At 35.3% G+C, this 22,631-nt stretch overlaps 1 protein-coding gene across 2 annotated transcripts in view; it reads right to left on the bottom strand.

Moving 5' to 3' along the window:
* Positions 1–2,359: 2,359 nt before the first annotated feature.
* The window catches only part of ACSL4 (acyl-CoA synthetase long-chain family member 4), an 84,053-nt gene continuing 63,781 nt past the window's right edge, over positions 2,360–22,631 (bottom strand). For both annotated transcript variants that reach the window (XM_011984524.1, XM_011984525.1), the window contains exons 10-16: positions 22,301–22,440; positions 21,420–21,592; positions 18,658–18,732; positions 16,434–16,625; positions 14,729–14,843; positions 12,601–12,758; positions 2,360–5,230 (exon numbers count right to left, since the gene is read on the bottom strand). In XM_011984524.1, the coding sequence (XP_011839914.1) occupies positions 5,073–5,230; positions 12,601–12,758; positions 14,729–14,843; positions 16,434–16,625; positions 18,658–18,732; positions 21,420–21,592; positions 22,301–22,440 (1,011 nt within the window). In that variant the 3' untranslated portion in view covers positions 2,360–5,072. The remainder of the gene's footprint in view (positions 5,231–12,600; positions 12,759–14,728; positions 14,844–16,433; positions 16,626–18,657; positions 18,733–21,419; positions 21,593–22,300; positions 22,441–22,631) is intronic.

Genomic DNA, 22,631 nt, shown 5'->3' with positions numbered 1-22,631 from the left:
TTTTCCAGATGAAATTGTTAGAATTCTTGTTATCTGGAAGTCGAGAGAGATTTAAGCAATTAGTTGCAGAGCCTGCGGTAGAATTAGCAGTAAGTGCATAGAAAACCAAGCAAATGACAGAAAGACAATTATTAGTTCCAGTGGTTTAAAAGTGCAGAAGAAAATGAATCATTGTTTTCCCACTACTTTTCAGCTCTGAACAGCAGTTATTATAATGTAAAGACTTATTGATCTAACTATGCATTTATATTGAGAGGATGAGAAGTGTCCCTGTGTACACTGAAAAGTTGATAAAATTAAGAAGCAGGGATACAAGCATGTTATTTAGATACAAGAGGGTAAATACCAAAATAATCAACTAAAAGTGGTTGCCTCTGAGGCAGAGGAAATGGGGAGGATGAAGGCAGTGGATAGCTGTTTTTCAGAGACTTTGTATAACAGCTGCCTTTAAACCTGTGCTTTTCAAACCGTGACTTACAATCTCTCTGGAGTGATGCTGTCCAACATGGACATAAAAATAAAAATCCAGGTCCTCAGTCATACTAACCACATTTTATTTTTTAAAAGATCTTTTACATTTTTGTTATTTTATTTTTATTTATTTATTTTTTTAGAGCTGGGGTCCCACTATGCTGACCAGGCTTGTCTCAAACTCTTGGCCTCAAGCGATCCTCCCATCTTGGACTTCCAAAGTGCTGGGATTGCAAGTGCGAGCCATCGGGCATGGCCAATAATAACCACATTTTAAATGATCCACGGCCACATGCACTACAGTGGATAGTGCCGATACTGAATCTTTTCAACTTCACAGAAAGTTCTACTGAGCAGCACTATTTTACAGGGTAATTAAATCAATTTAGTGAGTCACAGCCAACATTTAAGTAAATGAAATAGAATAGAAAACCAGTGTGCACCTCATTAGTATTGTTTTTTCACAAAATATTTTCATAAAATGTGTGTACAGCATTGTGGATCACAATAAAAAGAAGTTTGGAAGCACTCCTTTACATTATGTGTGCAAAACCCTGATTAAAATTTTAAAAAACATAAGGGTCAGGCACTGTGGCTCACATCTGTAATTCCAGCGCTTTGGGTGGCTGAGGTGGGAGGATTGCTTGATGCCAGGAGTTCAAGACCAGCCTGGGCAACATAGCGAGACCCCATCTCTACCAAAAAAAAAAAAAAAATTGATTAGCTGGGCATGCTGGTGCGTGCCTGTAGTCCCAGCTACTTCAGCGGCTAAAGTGAGAGGATTGCTTGAGCCCTGGAGAGTTCAAGGCTGTAGTGAGCTATGATGGAGCCACTGTACTCCAGCCTGGGTGACAGAGTGAGACCCTATCTCAAGACAAAAATACATAAATAATTAAAAAATAAGAGTCACAGACTCCTTATACCTAGTAGAATCCTCAACTTCTTGTGATCCATAGTCTCACAGCCCTATAGGAAACTCAGAACCTAGGGCATCATTTAAGAAAATAGAGCTTGGAACAGTAAGATCACAATACTAAAGCTAGACATGATGGACCATAAGGACTATCGTGTTCCCTATTTCTTCTGTCATTTGTGTTTCCCTTTTTGCAAAAGGCATCATTTTTGAAGTGTGTGTGTGTGTGTGTGTGTGTGTTTAATGGGAAGAAGAAACTGAGGCTAAGGCTAAGGTTATGAGATTGGCCCATGGTTACAAAGCTGGTGTCAATAAACCCAGGTCTCCTGACCTCTAGATCTAGAACTTTTTTCACAAAATCTTCAGGGGAAGTCAGTTCTTGAAGGCCCTGAGTATGCTAGTCAATACTTTAAACAACCTGACTGATGAATAGTGTCTAGATACAATAATAATTATCATAACAATAGCTAGCATAAGCTATTTTTCTAAACACTTTACATTTTAACTCTCACAACAATCCTATTAGGCAGATCCTATCAACCCAATTTTTCCAGATGAAGAAATGCAGCTCCAAAATGTTAATCAATTTGCCAAAAACTACAGTGGCAAAGCCAGGAAATAGAGCTCTTAATGCCATTTTATACACACCCTCATATAACTCAAATTAATTTCTCTCTAAAATATTAATTAGCCTAAAAGTAGCGGTTATAATTTGGTAGCACCTACTGGTAATCCATGTTTTGTCCCAAAGTATCAGTGTTACAAAGGGGTTTTACTCTATTGACTGGATCAAAGTAACAGTTTGGGATTCAAATACTCTGAACTAAAGGATGGGACTATACAAGCCTGTTTAACTGCTTAGTGCAATTCCACAAACTTGGAGATGAGTACTTTAAAAATATGTGTTTAGAACGTTGGCTAATAATCTTCAGACTTGGAGATTTTCTCTCAATGCATAATGAAGTACAAATTGGCTTGATAACATGGGTGAATTTATTTCTTAAGATTTGAGTGCAAACTTAAAAACAAGAACAAAGCTTTTCATCAAGAATAAACACAAAATCTCAACAATTCTGCAATCGTGCATTTTAACAGAAAGTACAAATATGAATACATTATAATTTGTAACTGCATTTAAAAATTAAAATATTTCTCTCCAAATCCAAAACACCACACAATCTTTATCTGTTCTCATCTTATTACCTTAGAAACATTTGTCATATGCTATCAGGAAAATATAGGCAAGAATCACTAATCAGTTATTCATGATCAAAGAAACATGAATCTCCTTAACTGTGACTTTTTGAATCATTTATCTATATTTCTGAAATATCACACAATTATACCCTCCACTCTAGAGAAAAAAAGAATAAATACAAATATCAAGGAGGCAGGAACATTCACAGAATTAAAGCAAAAGTCACAAGTGTTTGACTTAGAAATGTTCATATTGTAGTAAATTTTTAAAGTACAACTTTATTTGATGGCTGACATGTATGTAATAATTGTGAGCAATTTAAACAGTATAAAAATGTGAGATCAAAGTCTTTAGTCTTAAATACTTGAAAAGTCACTATGAATATGGAAAGATTTGCTTACATAAACATGTATATTTTTGGATGGAAAATCAAGGGGTAGTGGCATCTCCCTGGTCCCTAACAATGTTTGGATTTTTGCAAAGAATTAGCAGCACCCAACCTTAAGTGTTAATGATGTGTTTCTACAGGACCTATATAACAGATCAGTTGGCAGTGTTCCAGCTTTTGGGAGTCGGGGGCGGATCGAGGGTGCAAATATCTGAGATAAGACAGTGCATGCACTCACACATTTAAAATCACCATTCTAAATGGGGAAAAAAAATCACATATTGGAAAAGTCTAAGAAACTCATTCTTAATGGGTAAACAGCAGGGCAGGAATAAAAGCTGAATAGTAGTCTACTTGATAATAATGGTTTTTCACTCTTCAAAGGCAAGTTGGGAAGAATGAGAATACTCACATACACATAACTTCAGGGAAAATGTGCCTGGAATTATACCTTGCAAAGCACTGAAGAGAAATCTTTACAAAAACCTTCATTCTTGTTTATAATACTTGATTTTTCCCTTATTACCACCCTATGCATAGCATTTAAGTATTTTCTTTATAAATATTTTAGAGCAAAAAGAATTTATTTTGTTGCAATGGTGGCCCACATCTGTACAAAACAACATAAGCAACTCACACACACACACACACATATATATATGTATATATGCATATATATATAAAATGATTAAGAAAAAGTGCAAAGAGTAACAGTATTAAGATTTTTTGTGTTTTACAGTAACTATGGTTCAAGTGTGAATATTTATCAGGGATATATAATCCCAGGTTTTAATTAAAGATTCAAAAAGAAACCACACTCCCAAGTTACTGCACAAACATCAGTCCCTTATCAAGTAACTCTGCCCTTCTCCCAAATCTAGTATTTCCAGTTTCTAAGCTCTTCCCAAACAGGAAAAAATGGTAACAGTGTTTTCTTCCCTTTAACTTCCCAAAACTCATCCAAGTTAATCACCTGTAAGTTCAAGCAAGATATTGGGGAAGTCATTCATTATAACCCGCTTTGCTAAAATTAAAGCAAAATGAAAGGCTTCCTGAAATGCAAACTACTGATCAAGAATCAAATCAGCAACAGCAAACAGACCTTAAATTACAAATGTAATTTACTACATGTACATTTTAAAATCAATCCCTGTTATCAAAGATAAATTCAGAGTTTAAATCTCTTTCTCAGGTTCAGTGCTGTACAAGGGTTCTAATTCCAAATACTTACGATTTTATCATCTTTTCTAAGAGAAAATGTTTGCCTGTTAACTTTTTACCTTCCTGTCATTTTGCTCTTGGTCTCAGCTTTTCAGTTTGAATAAACACAGAAAGGCAATTTTCAGCATTTCAAACAATGTACTTTCCTCTTAAGTCACTCAAATAATTACAGTTATTTTTAGATCTCAAAGTTTCAAAAAAGCAGCTCAATTTCCCTTTAAATATATTACTAGATATTTTTTGGTGTTGTATATGTTGTTTTATTCTTACTTTAGGCACTGTAATTATTCACAACATTACAATGACTCTATATCTAACCTATGCAACAATTATAATCTTAATACCTTCTAAGGTATTATTTGATTTTGTGTATTATATTACTATTGAATTTTTCCTTCAAAATAAATGGTTGGAAGAGAATTTTAAAGCCCTGCAGCACTTTTGCTTTGAGTAGTGTTAATACATATTTTCTGTCATGCTTAATATTTAAACTTCTTCTGAAATAGGAAGACAAGAGGCATTGGAAGCTGCGAATTTCCTCAAACTACATTCTACTCCAACTCCGATTTATTTTGTTCAACATTAAATATTTTTCTTTACAAAAACAAGTATATCTTAGGCTAATTTTTAAAAACAGAATTTCTGCTCTATAATAACACAGCTAAAGGGAAATAACTTTTCAATTTCAGCTGCACTAGAACTATGCAAAACTAAGTTAAAGTAAACTGGACAACAATTTTAATAACTTTTGGTTTTGTTTTCTTTTTACTGTATCTTTAGAATGATATACCTTACATTCTAACAGCTCAACAAAGGCTTAATATTCTAGAAGTGAAAAACCACCAGGCTACCTCCTGCACAACTGTCAATAAGAGAGCATTTTATTTGCCCCCATACATTCGTTCAATGTCTTTGAGGTAATGGTTCTTCAGCTCCTTCCTTTTCAGTTTGAAAGCATCAGTTACCAAACCAGTTTCAGGGGTCCATGGCTCTGGGCTTAATCGAACCTTGATTGGAATTTCAAATCGCTCCAATTTCACTGAAATTAGAAGGGAAAAGATGGGAGAAAAGGAGACGGGGGGAAAGAGAGGAGAAAGGAGTGGGGACAGGGAAAGAAGGGGAAGGAGAAGCAATTAATAAAATATGAGTTTTTCAGGATTTACCTAGATGATTCAGGTGCTGAATCACCAATCACCACAAACTTATTTAATGGTATACTAGATAGTTTACTAATGCTACTTCTACCTTACAATTTCATTTCATATTTCTCAAAGTATACATAAGTTGTTTCAGTTGGATAGTTTTAGTCTATGTGGTTTTTAATATACATGCATATACACATTATACACACACACACACACACACACACACAAACACACACATCTTCCTCTTCAGAGACTTTATATTTGCCTGAGATGGTCTTTCTCAATACAGTTGTGTGTCACTTCCATACTTTATCTATATGTCTGCTCAAATGCTACCTCCCCAGAGAGGACTTCCCTGATCACTCATAACAAAAGAGAAGTACCTTTGTCTCTCTATATCTTCTTAACACTATGCTTTGTTCAAAGTAGTTATCACCACCCAACATATTATATATTTGTCTCGCCATGGAGGTAAAATGTAAGCTCCATAAAAGCAAGGTCTTTGATTTTTTCACTGCCATCCATAGGGTTGAGAGCCCTCCATAAATACATACAAGTTTATTAATTCATTCTACAGAAAATTCTCTAGACAAATATTCTTTATAAATTTTAGTATATATTCAAATACAGATAAAAAAGGGGATTGTGAATTTCATATATTTAAATGGTATAAAACTGATGCAATGAATATTGTATTTGAGTTAGACAACCTAATACATATTGGAAAAAATATAAGGAAGGACATAAAGATAATTAATGTAGTATTAATACTTTCAAATTCCATAAATTATATGCCATCAAGTTATTTATTATGACTACAAGGGTAATTCTTTAAATTATGGAGGCCTATTAACAGTAATGTTAATCAATAGATGAGCCTTGTTTTATGTGATTATTTAAAACAGCAATTGCCAAGAAGCAAACATTGGCACATTTTTAAAAACTACTAAAAAATAGCCTAGATGACTTTAGAAATGATTTGGTTTCAGTGGCAAGCACAAAGAACTCACATTCACCGAAGTTCTTTTCTAGTACTAGTCTGTTTTATGAAAGGTTGGTTGAACTAGTGAGTTTCTCACTAAAATGATAGAAAAATATAACGTTGAGTATGAAAATATCTTTTAAATCTAACTTAGAACCAACTTCCTACAAATAATCCCTGAATAGGTCATAAAGGAACATAACACTTGCTTGAATTAACCAAGTCTACTCTGTAATAAAGTACAGCTCAATTACACAGAGGTTCATAAAATAAGCCTATCTGCTCCCAAGGTCACATTTAGAACTCAAGTAAACAGTTAAATTCTCAGGTATAGATTTGGCCCCCCAATTTTTTATTTCATTTTACTTTTCTTACATACCTAGGTACTAGTCCAGAAACACTGACAAGATTGGGACAAGGCAAGCACATTATTTCAGTTGCACACAAGCAAATGAAAGCAGGCTGAAAACAATCTTTCTATTTAGTTAAATTCCTGCTTTAAAGCCAAAGAAATAAAGACAGCTATAGAGGTTTCATCTTGAAAATTCCTAAACATTATCTAATACCCCAAGCCATAGGAAGCAATGGGCTATCACAGTTTCCCGTAAATAGAATAAATTGCCAACAAGTGAGAAAGGTTAGGGGAAGGAAAAACAAACAAAACCAACAAAAATGTGGCATTTTTATCTGAATTAACTACAACATTATGAAACGTGACCTGCAGGTGGCAGCAAATATCGATTTTCATAGCCATTGGAAGTCGCTCAAATCACCCAAAAACAAGTATTTTGCATTCTTATGATACTATGTATACCTCACACAATTATACTTAAAATATGAAGAGGCCTGCTATGAAAGATGTATAACTTCCGACAGATTTGCTGAATATAATCAAAACTATTTTGCACTTTTTTGCATAAGTCTCCGAAATTATAATTTGCAAAATGTTGGCAAGATAAATCCTTTGTGGCACAAAAGGCTTATGATTTATACATTTAGCTCATGATTACCACTCATTATCCAAATCATGAGTTACATGCCTCACTCCAAGCACAGGAAAGTTATGAGGACCTAGTGGGTCCTAGGATTTTATTCTGCCTTCTAACAAAGTGGGATACAGCTTGACTTCCCCCATTGTTGCTTTTACACAATTAAATATGCAATAGAAAATTATTCAAGTCACATTCTAATCCATTAATATATTCAGAGGATGGCTAAGAATAACGACAGTGCACCTCTGATGGTTAGCCTTTTGGTTGAAATACTATATATTTCTTGAAATACTATATTTAAAGAAAATACTATATTTGAAATGCTATACTTAAATACTTAAAGAAAATACTATATATTTTTGGGAATACTATATTGAAGGCAAATTAGGCTTTGTATCAAAAAAGGTTCTGGGAGCTTGGTGTCATTAATATGAAAGTGTGTTATGTCAATAATATTATAACAAAACTATCTTGAAGAAGGAAATATTATGTTACACTGTTTTTATAGGTATAAAATAAATAAGCTTTTTCAATCTGATTATGTTAATAGGCAATTGTCATTTAAAACTTTACAGTATCTAGAATTCAGCAAATTATTCTTGGGGAGAAATTAGTTTTCAGATAGAAAAACTATTACTACAAACTATATTTTTAATCCCAAACGGAACCTAAGTAGTTAATATTTTTAATAAATAAAAATAATAGGAGTCCAGAGTTAGGGAAATAGGTATATTCATGTATCTCCGATCGGAATATAAACCGGTTCAGTTTTCCTGGGGAGAGGCAGCAATTTGGCAATGAGGAAAAAAGTCTTTAAAATATATATTCTCTTTGACTCAGAAATTCTGTTTCTAGGAATTCACACTAAGAAAATAATCACATAAGAAAATAATTGAGTATACAAGATTCGTGTTATATTTGTTTACAGTGATGGGGAAGAAGGTGAAACTCACCTAAAAATATAACAGGGACTTTAAATGGCTATTTATGTACTGGGACTATTTAGTATTTAAAATGATACTGTAATTTTCTATTTACTGACATAGAAAAACTTTGATTATGTTGACAGGTTAAGTATATATACCAAAATGTAATCTCACCACCCAAAGATAAACTACTCTCAAGTGATTTTGACTTCCTTCTTTATAATATTCTGTTGTCCAATATTTTATAATGAGTATAGATAACCTATAACCAGAAAAAAATGATATTTTTATTTGTAAGAGAAAAACAATGGGTTAAAACTAGGTTAAGAGCTTCCAACAGAACATGAAGAGTATACAGTTTTTCTCTGTTCTGCCTAAAAAAGAATTTAAATTGTTTAGAATAATTTAAAAATGAAAAAGGTATTAACCACCAGGCAAAAAGTGAAACAAGAGAAAAAGGGCACTGAATGAGAAAGTGCAACAAAATCTTAGAAGACAAAAAGCAAAGGAATTTTTGGTAATTAAGTTAAGGCTGAGGGATCCAAAGCAACTACCAACAAAAGAGGTTGCCAACAAGCAGCAAACTGCCCTCACAGTAGAGCCTGGGCAAGTGCCCTCTAAGCCTGTGCTTCTGAAGATAGAGATGAGGGGTAAAGCTGGAAACAGCAGCACTGGGCTCCAGCCTGTTTAGAGAATAGTTCTCCCTCACCCTGTGCTGCTCTTCCCAAAGCCATTTGTAGGCAGGTCTACTTTTTGGAAAAACTGAAGCAGAGACTCGGGACTCAAGGACATTAGGTACAACAGAAGGAGGGAGTAAAGCTGAAAAGAGAAGGATTCAGTGAGGGTGAGACCCACTGCTCTCCCATCCCCCCAGTAACTCCTTTACCTCTTTTGGGTACCAGAATTCTGGCAGTCAGGCTAATATCACTGGGGAAGAGACTGGAGAAATCTCCTTTGGAGAAATAGAATGACTTAAGAGAAAAAGACACTAACATTGGAATGCCTCTTCAGTGAAGCCCAGTAAGCTTTCCAAACAGTTTTTTAGTACCTGGTTCTTAAATACGGACATACAAGGATCAGCAGACACTTGCAACTCAATGACCAAAGCAAGCGTAAAGTGCAACTTGGAGGTAAAAGAGACAATAACAGGAGAGGAAAACTACATTAAAAGGATTCCTTTTAGTATCCTCAGAGGAATAAGAGACAATGCATTGACTGCATCCATGAAAGAGCAACAGGGTGCTATTAAAAGGAACACTGAGAGGACAGGAACAAGCTCTTGAAAATTAAAATTCTGATATTGGAAATTGGAAATTCAGTAGACAGAAGAGATGATAAAGTTGAGAGACTCTGCCAGAATATAAAACAAGAAGAGAAATAAAAAATTTTAAAAAGGATAATAAAATTAGAGGATGAAAGCTGGAAGTCCAACAGCCATATAAAAGTAGTCCCAGAAACAGACATACAGGGTGGGGGGAATTATGGGGAAAAAAGCAAATGAACAAACAAAAGATAAATTAACACTTCCCAGAACTGAAGGGCAGAGATCTCCATACTGAAAGGGCCCACCCCAAGTATGCGCAATGATAAATGATCAAAGACCCACACCAAGATACATCATTATGAACTATCAAAACACCAGAAATTAACATAATGACTCTGAAAGCTACGAGAGATAAAATAGATCATACACAAAGGAATGGGAATCAGGATGCAACACTGGAGTTGGAAGACAACAAAGCCAAGTCTGCAAAGTGTTCAGGAAAAATGATTTAGAATTTATCATTCTAAGCTATGCCAAGACACATCTCAAGGGTGAGGACAGAATAAAAACATATTCAGACATGCAAGCACAGTCTCAAGAATTTACCTCCCATGCACCTTTCTCAGGAAGCTGCTGAAGGATGTGCTCTACCCAAACTGGCGAGTAAACCAGGAAAAAGACAGATATGAGATCCAGGAAACAGGATCCAACATAGGAGAGAAGCAAAGGAAATTCCCAGGATGATAGTAAAGGGAAGCCTTGGGGAGCAAATAGTCTAAATTTCAGTACAAGGATAAAGGGCTCTAAGAAGTATGTCTCTGAAAACAAAAATACAGACACACTATCCTTTCCTGTATTAGGGAGAATTTTTACAATTTTATCAGAGTTTGGAGGGAGAGTTAAGAATAGGTATACAAAAAACTAATGAAGAGAGGAAATTTTAAGATCCAGGGAAACACAAAAAATTGTCCAAGAAAGGAAATATAATCATAAAACACTATGTAATTCAGCTGTGAATATTTTCATAGTCATAATGGAAACCTGGGGATAAAATGCGAATTGTACTATATATTGGAAAAGAAAAAGTGTGGTGGGGAAGGGGAGGAGAATGGTAATAAGAAAGCTAAATCATCTTCTATGGTTAGTGGTCCATAAAAGTCTACAACATCATAAATGAAAAATTCAAGAAGGAGCAATATAACCATTTTCTTTAGAAAAATGGAGACGAATGCCAGAAACTTTAAAAAAAACAACTAAAGTTGAAGACAGATGAGACTTGGGGAAAAGGGATACAATATGGGCTGCTTTTTGTTGCAAGTCCATAATACTGATATTTTTAAAACGATATATACTTGTTATATTGATAACATTGAAACTTAAAAAAAAATGGAATCCCTTGTTGGGAAAAAGGGGGAAAAAAGCCTACTATTGAACTTGAGCATTAATTTTTAATCTCTTTAATTTTCCAATCAATGTTCCAATAAGCTTTGTCAGTCCTTTCTGCTAATGTTAAACTGCTGATTACTCTCTTTCCTGAAACTCTCTTAGCAGTGCTCTGCATGGGCATTGCTCTCCTGGCATCTTGCCAATCATGCTTCCCACACACATCTCTTTCTTCATCCATTCCTTATATGCTGGTGTTATCCAGAGACCCATCTGCGGCCTCCTGTTCTCCCTTTACAATCTCGCCCAAGGTTGGCCCATCTTCTTTCATGGTTTCAATTATCCCTGAGTCTATAGTATAGTCCAGGCCTCTCCCAATAAAATTTGGACTATACACAACCGCCTGCTGGGCATTTTAACTTTGATTATCCAAAAGATGTTTCAAACTATGTGTGTCCCATACTGACCTCATCATCTTCTTGTATATGCTGGCTCTTCCTCTTGTATTTTCTAGCTCAACCAGTAGTAGTATTTACCTTGTCACTTCAGCTACAAATCTGGGGGCTATCCTAGACTCCTCTTTTCCTTTATCTACATTATCCAATTAATAATTAAAGTGTGCCAATTTTGCTTCATAAACGTTTCCTGATTCCCTGCTTCCGGCCCTCATTACTCACCACCCCCCAGTCTAGGTATCTCCTACAGTCCTCTTCAACTGGCCTTCTGCCTCAGTCCAGTCCCCCTCAAATTCATCTTCAGCACGGCCTCCAGAGTGACTGCATCTCTCCAAAATGCAAACCTGACCACACCACTAACCTAGTCAAACCTGCCAATGGCTCCTCACTGCCTACAGGATTACATCCAAATTTCTGAACACAGCATAGAAGGTACTACACAACTTGGCCTCTGCCAACCTCTACAGCCTTACCTCATACTTTGTACTGTACCAGTAACACCAGACACCTTGAAGTTCCCTGCACACATCATCCTTTTCATACCTATTTGCCTTTATTCATGTTGCTTCTTGGCCTAGAATGCCCAACCTAGTTAACTTCTAATTAACCCTTAAGAATAAGCTTAAGTGACATCTCTTTCATGTCCTCCCAAGTAGGTTAGGCACCCCCATCTGTGGTACCATGATTCTCTGTTCATCTCTCTATTGCTGTTAAGATTGTTGTCTCTCTCATGTGCCGCTCTCACCTGATAATGAACTACATGAGAGCAAGAAATGAGTCTTACTACTTTCTGTATTCCTAGTGTGTAACACAATTCCTGGCATATACTATATAAGCAGATTTTCTCCAATTGGTTATTAACGTACCATCTGAGACAGTCCATTTACAGAGCCAAAGTATACACACAAAGCATAATCATGGTTATAACACTATTTACTAAACTTAGAGTTATTAATTTCTGCTTTGCAGACACAAAGTAGATTTATATAACAGATCTACCCAAAGATGGACCATTCCAAACACAGGCTAGATGACCACTTTGGGAAAGATGTTGAAACATGCAATAAAGAACTAGATAGGTTATTTTACCATACGACACTGAAGGATCCTTCCAACATGGAAATCCATTATACATATTTAAGAAACAGGTTTCTTAAAATCCTGTATTTTATTATTAAAGCGAACATCTTGAAGAGCCTAATGCAAAAGACATCATTAGATGACTTTTAGGGACTACACTAGTCTAGCAATTTCTTACTTACTGGCATTTGCAGCTTCTCGAATTTCTTTCAGTATTTCAGCTTCCATAGCAGGATTATTGCAGATATCAACCCAAGTTCCTTCTACCCCTTTCTGTTGTGCCAAGAGTGTCAACCTTTTCTGATTAGGAACCACAAAACTGATCACATAGGACTGGTCACTAAAAAAATAGAAATGAAAGCATTGAGAAAAGTTATTCATAAATTAGTCAATGAAACAGTACAGTACAGATAAAGTTTCATTAGGAAACAATAAAACCCATAGTACCAGCATAAAGACAGACATATAGGCCAATGGAATAGAGAAAATAGAAGTAAACCCTTGTATCTATGGAGAAATGATCTTCGACAAGGGTGTTAAGACCACTCAATGAGGAAAGGACAGTCTCGTCAACAAATGGTACTGGGAAAACTGGATATCCACATGCAATGAATGAAGGTGAACCTTTACCTTACAACATATACAAAAATTAGCTCAAAATGGATCAAAAATCTAAACATTGAAGAGCTATTAAGTTGGTGAAAAAGTAATTGACATTAATGGCAAAAACTGAAATTATTTTGCACCAATCTAATAAAACTATAAAACTGCTAGGAAAAAAAAACACAAGAAACACTTTATGAGAATAGATTTGGCAATATTTCTTGGATGTGACACCAAAAGCAAAGGCAACAAAACCAAAAACAGATAACTGGGACTGCATCAAAATTAAAAACTTGTGTGTATCAAAAGACTCAATCAGCAGAGTAAAAAGACAATCTATGGAATAGAAAAAAAGATTTGCAAATCATATATCTGATAAGGGGTTAATAAACAGAATATATAATTTCCATAATTCAATAACAAAAAACCAAACAGCTCAATTAAATAATGAACAAAGAACTTGAATAGACATTTCTCCAGAGATAATATATGAATGGCCAACAATCACAGGAAAAGGTGCTCAGTGGCACTAATCATTAGGAAAATGCAAATCAAAACCAAAACAAAATATCCCCTCACATCTATGAGGATGACTACTATATAAAACAAACAAGTGCTAATGAAGAAGTGGAGGAACTAGAATGTGTGTGTACTGTTGCAGGAATGTAAAAATGATGCTGTTGCTATGGAAAACAGTATTGCTCTTCCTTAAAAAATTAAAAATAGAACTGTCATATGATCCAGCAATTCCACATCTAGGTATCTATCCACATAACTGAAAGCAGGATCTCAAAGAGATATTTGCATACCCATTTTCCTAGAAGCATTATTCACAACAGCCAAGAGGGGGTAGCAACCAAAATGTGCACTGACAATGAATATATAAACAAAATACATTAATGGATACAATGGAATATTGTTAAGCCTTTAAAATGAAGGAAATTCTGACATGTACTATAACATGGATAATCCTTGAGGACATTATACTAAGGGAATTAAGCCAATCACAAAAAGACAAAAACTGTATCATTCTACTTATGTGAGATTTCTAGAGAAGTCATATTCATAGAAACAGAAAGTAGAATGGTGGTTCCCAGGGGAAGGAGGGAGGAGGAATGGGAGTTGTTGTTTAATGGGTATAGAGTTTCCATTTTACAAGAAAAAAAGGTCTGGAGATTGGCTGCACGCCAATGTAAATATACACAACACTACTGAACTGTACATTTAGAAACTGTTAAGATGGTAAATCTTATGCTATATGCTTTTTACCACAATTACAATTTTTAAAAAAGAATAAAATCCATAAAAATAAGACATATCAACATATAAAGAAAATGGCTCAGTCTCAGGCTTTTGATTTAGAAAAACTTGGGTTCAAAATCCATCTCAACATGTAGTAGTTGTGTTACTTTTTTTGGGAAAATTACTTATGCTAAGTCTCAGTTGTCACGGATGTTAAACGAAATAACTTGTCGCATAGCTAAGTATTTAGCAAGATGCAGGTGTCCAAAAACATAGTTAACATGTCTGAGTTATCTCAAATGATCTTCAAGCTGTTGATTCAATAACTTTCATAAATGTACAATTCCCCAGATCTGATGAAAATTCTAAGAGGAGTCTATGTTACCCTTATGATAATACGTAATCACATTATTTTCTAAATATCTTTTGACTTATGAAACAAAAAATACAACTTTGGAAAGTTACCTTTTGGCAAAAGCACAGATGTTGTCAATAAGTGGACAATTCTTCAGTGCAGCTTCTACTTTCCCAAGAGATACATATTCTCCTGCTTGTAACTTCACTAGATCTTTCTTACGATCTGTAAGTCATAAAGAATGTTAAGTCAGCCATAGTTTGTTTTACTAAGGTATATGCAATTCTGACTGTCTTCTTTGAATATCATTGCCTTAATTGTTATTTACAAAACTACTTCTTCTAAAATTATTATTAGGTTGGTGCAAAAGTAATTGTGGTTTTTGCCATTACTTTTAAAATGGCAAAAACTGCATATATATAATGCTTGCCCATACACACCAGTTAAAAAGAAAATGCCTAGTTAAATAAGTATTGGCTAAAAGTTACACCTTATACCCAAAGCTTTAGCATCTTATTATAATCTTAAATATTATAATCAATTTAATAGAAGGAACTAGGACTTTGGAACATTCGATTTTAATGGTAACTCTGCCTGATACTAGCTAAGTGATCCTGGGCATGTCAGTTAACCTCCTAATCCTCAAGTTTTATCAGAATAATGATGCCTACCTCATACAGATATATCCCACAATGTCTGGCATATAGAACACATTTAACACATGTTAATTCTCCTTTTCCACTTTTGACATTATCTTGTTAAAATGACAGTTCTCTAAGAAAGTGCTAGTACAGGATGGCACAGCTTGAATAATCATCACATGGCCTTGGAACCTTCGTGTGAGTGCTGATTTGCCTACCCATAGCCTGGGAACCCAGTCTACAGAAATAACCTTTGATTCCAGTGCAATTAAGGAACAAGGGGAAAATAAGCTTATTGTTTCTCAACTGAACCATGGTTCCTAGGAATTTCCCCAGCAGATCAAATTTCTAGATGAAGAACCAATTTTCCCAGGAAATCTCTAACTATATTCAGGTCAGATATCATAAGGTCCAGCAATGGATTGAAATCAGTCACTGGATATAGGTGAGGAAACTCTATGTCTTAAAAAAGACCTGACTGGGATCCTGCTGAGTGGTCCTCATCAGCAAGTTTTAACTTCTGCCTCATCCAAGTGAACAGCACATTCAGCCCATTTTGGAGTCATTTTTTGAACATAAAGGTCCACTTCAGTAAACTCAATAAGGACAATGCCAAAGTAACTGACATTCTCAGAACCGACTAGTGCTAAGAATTGATACTAATTTTCTAAGGTTCAGGCCTAGTTAGACCCATATAAATAGCCAACAGTAAAAAAAAAATATGAGCCCATGCTGCCCCATGGGTGGAGAGGTAAAGAATGAGGAAGGCCTAGCATAGAGTATGTTACAGGAAATAGTTATATAAAATCACATGTGGTTGACCAAGAAAGACCTCCTCTGAGCTCTTTTTGTTTTCTCATTACCAATTTGCTATTTCCCTGTCCATTCTCTCTACACTCAATGTCGCTGTGGCTAGTGCTGCTAGTACTTACACTAAGGTTCAGGCTCTGTTGAGAATTTTTACATCTATCAACTCATTTAATCTTAACAACAGCCCTATAAGGTTGGTATTGTCCCTGTTTTGCTGATGGAGAAGCTCATACATAAGTTAAATAACTTGTCCAGAGTTTGAACTAATGGAACCACCAACTTTATTAATGACTGATCAATACTACCTTTCATATATATTGAAGTTATAAAACTAAAGAAAACCATAAAAAGAAAACATTCTGACCTATAATCTGTAAACATCCATCGGGATGGAATTCTCCAATATCACCAGTGCAAAACCACCTTTGTCCATTTTCATCCACAGAATAATCCTCTGCTGTTTTCTCTTCATTTTTAAAATATCCCATGGAAATGTTCTGTCCACCAATTACGATTTCACCTCTGGGGTTTGGCTTGTCATTAATTGTATAACCGCCTGGAAATCATAAAAGTAAATTAGTTATTATTCTACAACAAATTTCATTAATTCTTAAAGCTTGTATGTTAGTATTTTTCTGCTGATCAAATTTTATACCACTTTATGAGAGAACATTAGTTTATATTTACTAAGATTTACATGAGGATACTGGGTGACTGTGATTTTAAAAACACCAAGAAAGGCTCAATGATAATCACTACCAACAATCACCCGTCTCAAACCTTCCCATACCATAACATTTCACACTTAGAACACCATTAGAGCTTAGTGTTCATAGAGCTCTGTTAAGATAAAATCACCCCCAGGAAGAGTAACACTTGAAGCTGTTATACGTAAATTACTAACATACTGATATCAATGCATTTCAAATTTTTTCTAAGGAGGTTTTAACCAAAAAAAAACATGCAGTAAGTACCCAAAAATGGTAGCACCATAAAGTGAGAGGGAAAGGGGGGACTATGGGAAACAGTAAGAAAACTGTATTAATTTTACCTGCGGCCAGTCATGACTTTAAAAGTTCAAACACTAAACTAATTGACAATAACTACTAATATATTTTATCACTACTCATTACCTCTGTATTACTGAAGGAGGCTTACTTTAAGGAAAATATACAAAAATCTAAATTTGTAAACTAAGATATAGATTAGATTTTGTGTCATAAAAGGATTAAAATCAGGGTTCCTTTCAGCTGTTAGCTGCTCTGATAAAACTATTCAATATTTCAACATGATAAAACCCATTGTATGTAAAAAAAAAAAAACAAAAAACAAAAAAAACTGAGATCATTCCTACAGTATAAAGCCAAAGAGACTTCATAGCAAGGAAAACTCTAAATACATGTTCAACAATGGACCTACTCCCCAAAACTGACATTAAGGCCCGGTACCAGGAAATCAGAAAATAAAAATTATAGTAAAACTTGTCGAGGAGATTTTTGCCTTTAAACATTTCTGTGATTCCACTGCCTAACAAATAAAAACCTACCTAATAAAATAATTCTGATGTTGATGTCCAAAACACATACACACATACTATTTTCTTCAGATTTTCATGGTAAAATTGGAATGCCATTACCATGGAAGAAGGGAAGACTAAGTCTCAAGGTGTAAAACTCTTGGGAATGCAACTGGCTTTTTAAAATGTGTTTTTAAAAAACAAATAGTCATTTGCTCATAGAGCACTGACAATAACACACATAATAAAAAAATGCTTTAGAAACTTAAAGTTTATGTTAGATAAAAACGCATTCATTTTCTTAGGGTTTGGACAACCTAAGGGTTACGTCCTACAAGGTAAATTGTACTTTAAATTTTTAGTCTGTGGTTCCATCCTAAGGTAAATATTCTCTTTTAAAATCTTAAGCATTTTAATTATTATTCCTTTATCTGACATGGCTAGGCTGTTAATTATTTGTTTTATTTAACAATCTACTACTTTATTGTAGTTACTGTGTATGTTTAGTATCTTTCATTAAGAAGACTGGTTGATATTTGCCTTCAGCTAATTTATAGAAAGGATGATCACCAATATCTCTAGGTTTCTTCTAAGTGGCTTGTCTCTGCAGGTACATATAAAAATTAAACTATACAAATAGCTGGACACTTGAGTCTCAACTATGAAAATCTTTTCTGGGGTCAAGATCTAAGAAGTTGGTGTATGTTTGCAACCCATCATTCTATCCCCTAAAAGTCTGGGGTTTCTTTCTCAGCCCAAACATTCTCACTAGTAAAGTCAAGTTTCAAGGATCCTCACCTTCTCTAAACCCAGAAAGCTCCAGTAAGAATTTTTTTTCTCTTTACCTTCAAGTATTGTCAAGCTCAGAATCATTAATCCTAGATTCTAGAGATTTTATTTTCCTCTTGGGAACCTAAAGATATCACTAAGGAAAAAGAACGCATGGGGACAGGCAATAGCAAACCAGCAGAGAATTATTTGCTTCCCCAGACTTTAACAAAATGAAAGTCATAAAGCTGACAGTAATTTTCAGCATATCTTGAATCACTAGAGCTTTTCATAAAATTCTTACCTTCCTGCCAGTCTTTTAGCTTAATTTCACAGCAAATAAGAGGGGCTCCAACTCTTCCAGTAGTATAGTCAGTTACTGTGAGGGAAAAAGTAACAGAGAGATTAACATACCACATTCCAGATTTGTACCAATGTACTGGGAATATTAGAGTTAGAGCCAGAGTCAGAAAAATGACAAAAGAAGGAGTGGAAAGTGTGATCATTTTTCAGTATTTCAACTCCATTTCAATAGTGCGATGGATTCCATTGTTGTTACATCATTTTTGCTTTTCATGGTTATATTTTATGTAATTAAGTACAAAGATCTGTTAAAGGAGGAGAGATGGCTCCACCGTTATCTACCTAAGATTGTCGTAACATAGATTTTAATTGGAATTCCTGCTCTACCACTCACTGGCTGTGTAACATGGACAAGTAACTTAGCTTCTCTAAGCCTCCACTTCCTCATCTATGAAATGGAGATAGTAACAAAAGCTACTTCATACAGGGATGTGCTGTGAGGATTAAATGAGATGATACATGGACAATGCTTAACACTTCTTGGCACAAGCTAATCTTTCAAAAGATGCTAGCTATTGTTATCAAACATCATCATGATGATGATATCCCTTTGCAATTTGTGATTATTGCTAGCAATAAACAAATATTTATGGACAGCCTATTATGTAAACAGCATTATATTAACTCTTGTGAAGAAAACACAGGAGAGATAAGAAGACCCTGCACTCAATGGCCTTAGGAATGAACTGGGAAGAAATGCATGTGAAACAATTCAGAGAACATTTAAATACTAAACTGCATGGCATTGAAGGTGAGCACAATAGCAGCTTAGAGACTCAAACAATCAATGTAAAATGAAGTAGTTGGGAAAGACATTATTGAAAAGTGGGCATTAAAAGATGGTTGTGATCAATTAGCAAAAAGGACATTCCAAGAGAAGGGAAAAGAAAATATAGAGCAGTGAGACCAAGAATGCCTTCATGAGAAACAGTAAGAAGATTGGCTGGTCTGGAGAGAAGAGCCAGGCATGTTTACATGTGGGGAATAATGGAAAATGATGTTGGATAAGTACACTAGCGTCAGATTAAAGATGTCCTGAAAGCTAGGTAAAGAGGTGTTTAGATTTGATACATCAGATATCAAGCAGTGGGTGAGGTGGATGTATCTAATAGAAGGATACAGGATACATTAGAAGTGATGTAATGTAGGCAGACACAGCTGTTAAAAGGCTGTTAGGTCAGGCCAGGCGCAGTGGCTCATGCCTGTAATCCTAGTACTCTGGGAAGCTGAGGTGGGTGGATCACCTGAGGTCAGGAATTCGAGACCAGCCTGGCCAACATGGTGAAACCCCGCCTCTACTAAAAATACAAAACTTAGCTGGGTGTGGTGGCGCACGCCTGTAGTCCCAGCTACTCAGGAGGCTAAGGGAAGAGAATTGCTTGAACCTGGGAGGCGGAGGTTGCAGTGAGCTGAGATTGTGCCACTGCACTCCAGCCTGGGCGACAGAGCAAGACTCTGTCTCAAAAAAAAAAAAAAAAAAAAAAGCGTTTTAGGTCAGAGCAGAATGGAGCAATAAAATGTTAGACGACAAAGGTGGTATGGAGGGAAAGGAGAAACCTAATGAAGGAATGATCTGATGACATTTAAAGATATTTTAAAATAAGCAATCAGATGACTTCAAAACTGATACCTGGAATGACTTTAAGGATGGTGATACCACTCACACAAACAAATAATTTGTCAATAGAGAGACAGTTTAGAATAATGGCATTGATTTTGGACACAATGAGATTAAAGTGAAAATAAGATTATCCAAAAATACAATTTCTATACCCCAGTGTTTCTCAACCTAAAGTGATTTTGCCCCCCAGGGGATATCTGGCAATGTTTGGGGATACGTTTCATTGTCACAGCTGGGGTGAGCCCATAAATATCTGCTTTGGCAACTAAATATCCTGCAATGCATACAAGAGTCCTCAACAACAAAGAATCATTGGATTCAAAATCTGAACTTTGTCAAGGTTGGGAAAATTCGCTTTAGGCTGTTGAAAAATAACAAACAGGAAAGCAAAGAAGTCAGGACAGGAACACAGATTTAAGGGGGAGCATAAAAGTGATACTTCATTTTTAATAGTATGGTTCTCCAAAGAAGCGATCATTTATAGAAAGAAGACTAAAGGATCAGGGTGACAGGATTTTGAGGACTGACTGTGTGGCATAAATATTTATAAGGCGACCGGGCATGGTGGCTCACCGCCTGTAATCCCAGCACTTTGGGAGGCCGAGGCGGGAAGATCACCTGAGGTCAGGAGTTCGAGAGCAGCCTGGTCAACATGGTGAAACCCCATCTAAAAATACAAAAATTAGCCGGGCGTGGTGGCACACGCCTGTAATCCCAGCTACTTGGGAGGCTGAGGCAGGAGAATCATTTGAACCCGGAGGTGGAGGTTGCAGTGAGCCAAGATCATGCCATTGCACTCCAGCCTGGGCAACAAGAGTGAAACTCCGACTCAAAAAAAAAAAAAAAAAGTTATAAGGCTTAAAATTAAAGGGTCCACATGATACTTATAACTAAGAATTCATAAACTAAAACTACATTGATTTGCCATGAATCTGATATTAGTTAAGAGGTATTTTAAAGTTGCAATGAATCTGATATTAGTTAAGAGGTATTTTAAAGTTACCATGGTTTCCAAAGGTAATGCAAATATATTTTATTAGTAGCATCTGATACAGAATATTTACCACGTTAATAATGCTTACCCTCAGTAACTGTCCCAGCACCACATGATTCTGTCAGTCCATAACCCTGGCCAATTGGGCAGCAGAAGCAGACATTCATGAATCGGTGTGTCTGAGGAGATAGTGGGGCCCCTCCAGACAGCATCATGCGGACATTCCCTCCCAGCAGAGCCTTCACCTTTTTAAACAGTAACCTTGATAAATGGAGGATAAATGATTTTAATGTACGCATACATTATTCTTGGCAACGCACTAATTGATAAGCTCTGGGAAAGATTCCTCAACTGGTTGAACATCTCAATGTCAGAATCACGGTGAGAATGAGAGGTTAACAAGGCAACAACCAGTAACGCCTTGAAAAAATGCCAGAAAAAACTCTTTAAAAATGAAGAAAGATAATGTGCAGTATCGGGAAACTATGCTGACACAAGTAAATGATCACTTATGTTATCTCGCTTCCAATAAAAAATGCTTCCCCATCCCCACTCCTCAGTATCACATTTAAAATAACGGTTATGTTCATACACTTACAACACTATTTTATGAATACAATAAATCAGAAACCTTCATGCAATGAAGGTCACTTTTTTAGTTAGAAATGACATTTTTTAAGCTCAAGTGTCTTGATTCAAAAGTCTATTTTAGTTTTTCTTCATGAGACTAAATTTTATAAATAAATCTTAAATACATACTCAATTATTAAAATCTGTTAAATTGCCAAGATCAGAGTCCTCTGCTTGCTGTATGAACAGTAAGACTTAGAATAAAAGAGAAATTCAACCTTATGATCATGGTGGTGATATTCAAATGAATTAAGTTTCCATATATTTATTCATCTTCTGGATTTAAAAGCATAAAAAAATTTAAAGGCTCAAACCACAGAGCCTATGAAATGTACTTACAGATTGCAAAGAGGTGCATCATATCCCTTTTTGATCTGTTCCAATTTGTAATCATATCCTATCTTGAACAGAGTTTTCTGAATATAATTCATCTCTTGGACTTTGCTCATAACATTCTTATAAATTCTATCCATGATTTCCTGAAAGTTAAACAAAATATTCAATAATCTGAAAAGAATGGAGACAGTCTTTAGTTGAAGATACCTTACTTGCAACATCTTGTGTAAAAGTCATTAGCATAATGGACATATTTGTTTCTTTAATTATATAATTAATTTCACTGACTACTTGTTCACTACTTCAAAAAGACTAAGGACAGCTATAGGGGTTT

The sequence above is a fragment of the Mandrillus leucophaeus genome, unplaced genomic scaffold (genome assembly GCF_000951045.1).
Source record: "Mandrillus leucophaeus isolate KB7577 unplaced genomic scaffold, Mleu.le_1.0 Scaffold269, whole genome shotgun sequence".
Lineage (NCBI taxonomy): Eukaryota > Metazoa > Chordata > Mammalia > Primates > Cercopithecidae > Mandrillus > Mandrillus leucophaeus.
This window is presented reverse-complemented; position numbering and strand designations above follow the sequence as displayed.